At 27.9% G+C, this 3165-nt stretch overlaps 1 protein-coding gene across 1 annotated transcript; it reads right to left on the reverse strand.

Moving 5' to 3' along the window:
- Window positions 1-656: 656 nt before the first annotated feature.
- LOC124931990 (glutaredoxin-C4) lies at window positions 657-2177 on the reverse strand. Its single transcript, XM_047472584.1, has 4 exons — window positions 1938-2177; window positions 1267-1340; window positions 1048-1146; window positions 657-935 (listed from the first exon to the last, which is right to left on the reverse strand). Exons 1-4 carry the CDS (start codon window positions 2114-2116, stop codon window positions 853-855), a joined length of 435 nt encoding a protein of 144 aa, XP_047328540.1. The 5' UTR covers window positions 2117-2177; the 3' UTR covers window positions 657-852.
- Window positions 2178-3165: the final 988 nt, after the last annotated feature.

Raw genomic sequence — 3165 nt, forward strand, 5'->3', positions numbered from 1 at the left:
TTTACAATAAAAATTTTTTAACAAAAAAATAAATTAATTAATAATCAAGAATTGAATAATAATAATAGCAACTCATTTATCAAACAAGAAAAGATAATAATTAAATATTAAAAAAATAATATTCTTTATTACTATTATAATCCTTTCACAAAAATATTACAGTAAAACATAAAATTCATAAACAAGTTGCAAAAAATTTAAAAAAATAAGAATTTATATGTAAGAGAAATAAAAATTAATAAAAAAAGAAATATTAAAATAAAAAAGAAACTAATATAAAAATAATAAAATATTTAAGAATAAAAATAAATTTAATTGAAGATATAATTAATATTTAATTAATAAATATATAAATAAAAAAATAAAAATTACCTCTAATTTAGAACCGAATCTTTTAAACGTATTTGACGTCTAAATAAGCTAATTTTCCAATTATATTTTTCCTAAATTCAATTTATCTCTATAAAAACTAAAAAATCAAAATAATTTAAAAACAGTAAAAAAAATCTTTAAATAATAAAATTCCAATCTTTCATAATAATTTAACTAATGTAATAATCGATCTCAATAAAAATAAGTAATGTTGATTTAAATAAAATTTACTCAAACATAAAAATATAACAGTACAATAAAAACAAATTCAAAAACCCCTTGAATGAGCAAAATGTCTCCATTTAAATAGCTTTGAAGTCAATACCTTAATGCAAGTACAAGTAAAAAAATTGCATCAGCTTGAGATACACTATTGCAAAGTAATAGAATTAAGTTAGTTAATCCAAAACAAGTGCAAATGCACCATTAATAAGTTGCTGCTGCTGCATTTCAAGCCCTACTAATTTGATGATTATTGGCTTATAGATCCTCTTCATCATCACCCTCGACCTCAATCCCTAATAGCTTAGCCAACTCCCCACTTTCATAGGCCTCAATTGTATCTGCAATCAAATCAATTCAAACCATGAACCCCCTTCAATCAAGTTGTTCTTCTAAGTGAGATTCGACTTCTTTCTAAATGAAAGGATATGAAAGATTAATGTGGGATTATACCATCCGAACCACCAATGTGCTTCCCGTTGATGAACACTTGAGGAACAGTACGTCTTCCTACAAGTTGGCTAACTGCATCCTGAATGTCCCACCCATCATCTGTTTAGAATTGATATGTTAAATTAAGCTGAAAACACCAGTGATTGATGTTTAGCCAAATCCTTCAAAAGATATCCTAATCATATAGCAGGTTTGGATTTAGTTTTGCTGAAAACAAACCTCTCTGATCAAGTTCTACAACATATGCTTCTTGCTTCAACTCTTTGAAAACAGCTTTTGCCTTTTTACAGTACCTGTCAAGATTATATTATGGAAAATTGAGAATGATGGTTATTATGTCATAATTTGACATGCTCTTCACAATCAAAAGGAAAAAAGATAAACCAAAGTTAGCACCACAAAGCTTCTAGTTTAAGTAAAATACAGATCATTCAAAAATCTATCATGCTGCTCTTGTTTCAAAGTTGCTACCGTTTATCTTGATTACAAACCAGCAGGTAGGTACCAGCAATATTTCTAAGTGATGAATACTTTCATGATCAGATGCAACACGAATCTAGCATCTGCGTATCACGAATAATTGAAGTAATCACGCTTTTATATTTTTCGCAGGACAGGACAGATCTATCATCACACGCTACAATTGAAATGTTTTATTACAGCATAGTCAGTCAAGAACAAGAAATTCGTATCAGGTATAGATAGAAGTGGTAGCCTAGGTCATGAAATGAAGCATGACATATTCAAGAAGAAGATAATTTAAAGGAATCAGTAATCAGTCACAAAAGATAAGTAGCGATGGTTGAAAAGAATGCACGATAGATTGAGATCGAAAACGAATGAAATAAGAAATCAGATCTAAAAAGAGACGGAGAAGTGAGCGTACGTACGGGCAATAAGACTTGGAGAAGATGACAATGGGATGAGAAGAGATGGTCTTCTTAACCAATGAAGAAGCCGAAGACGGCGGAGATTTCGATACCGCGATTGCAAAGAGAAACACAGCGGCTATCATCAACATCGCCGCCGATTCGCTCAACATTTTGCCCCCAATCGTCCTCATCCTCATCCACTCTGCCGCCGCGATTCGGTTTCTTCGACTTGAACAATATATCAAGCTAGCGTTTTGGGTTAAAACTTATTTATTTATATTATTTGCTTCTTTCAGATCTGCGGTTACAATTACACTACATTTCAATTTCAATGTCTCTTTAATACATGTAATTTATTATGCATAGTGATAATGGTGTATGAGAGAAACATTGGAACAAGATTAAGGTAATAATATCATCAAATCATTACTATTTAGCATATGTAAAAAAATATAAATTATTTTCAAATTATCAAAACCTCCTATTTTTCAAACGACAATATCTTGAAAATTATTTGACTTGAGAGTTCTGATTTGAGTTGTTGTATATAGTTAGCAAACATAATATTTTATAGATAATAGATTTATTAAGAAAATATGTATATCAATGTGTAATTATCTTAAGTGATTGCACATATAATCTACTATCCAAATGAATTATTATGAGAAACTCACTAAGGTACTTCAAGTTCAAGTGGTAAGAGTGATTCTTAAGAGATCAAAGATCACGGATTTGATTCTCATTTTAAACGTCTTAAATTGAAGTGAATGTTATTGTTGTAGGATCATGTTAGCTTCCAACATTAAAAAAAAATAATTATTACGGAAAATGATTCCAATATTCCATACATTGTAGTTGATTGAGTTTTTCTATTTATAAGTAAGCAAATAACAATCATATCTACCATCCTCATTTTGTTTTTGTAAATTTGTAAAACACACTTTAAGATAATTATAATGATCTTAAAATTTTAGGGTCTTAATTTTTTTTCTTAAATCAAGTTGATTTCATATTTTTCTTATATTAGGTTACAAATTCATTAAAAAGATATTATTATTTTGAATATCTACTTATTTGTTTTATAATATATTATTTTTGTTAGATTTGTTGTTGATTTTATAATGAAGTGAATATTTATAGTTCATTTTGAGCTATTGGTACATCTTCAAACAAAAATAAATAAATTATTCTTTAGTTTTTTACTAATTACTAAATGCCAAAAGACCATTATATTTATATTTATATA

Source organism: Impatiens glandulifera, chromosome 3 (genome assembly GCF_907164915.1).
Source record: "Impatiens glandulifera chromosome 3, dImpGla2.1, whole genome shotgun sequence".
Lineage (NCBI taxonomy): Eukaryota > Viridiplantae > Streptophyta > Magnoliopsida > Ericales > Balsaminaceae > Impatiens > Impatiens glandulifera.

Coding starts and splice junctions, on each gene's coding strand:
- LOC124931990 (XM_047472584.1), bottom strand. CDS start 2,116: ATGAGGATGAGGACGATTGGGGGCAAAATGTTGAGCGAATCGGCGGCG. Junction 1,341..1,937: donor TTCTCCAAGTCTTATTGCCC/GTACGTACGCTC, acceptor TAATCTTGACAG/GTACTGTAAAAAGGCAAAAG. Junction 936..1,047: donor GCACATTGGTGGTTCGGATG/GTATAATCCCAC, acceptor ATTTGATTGCAG/ATACAATTGAGGCCTATGAA.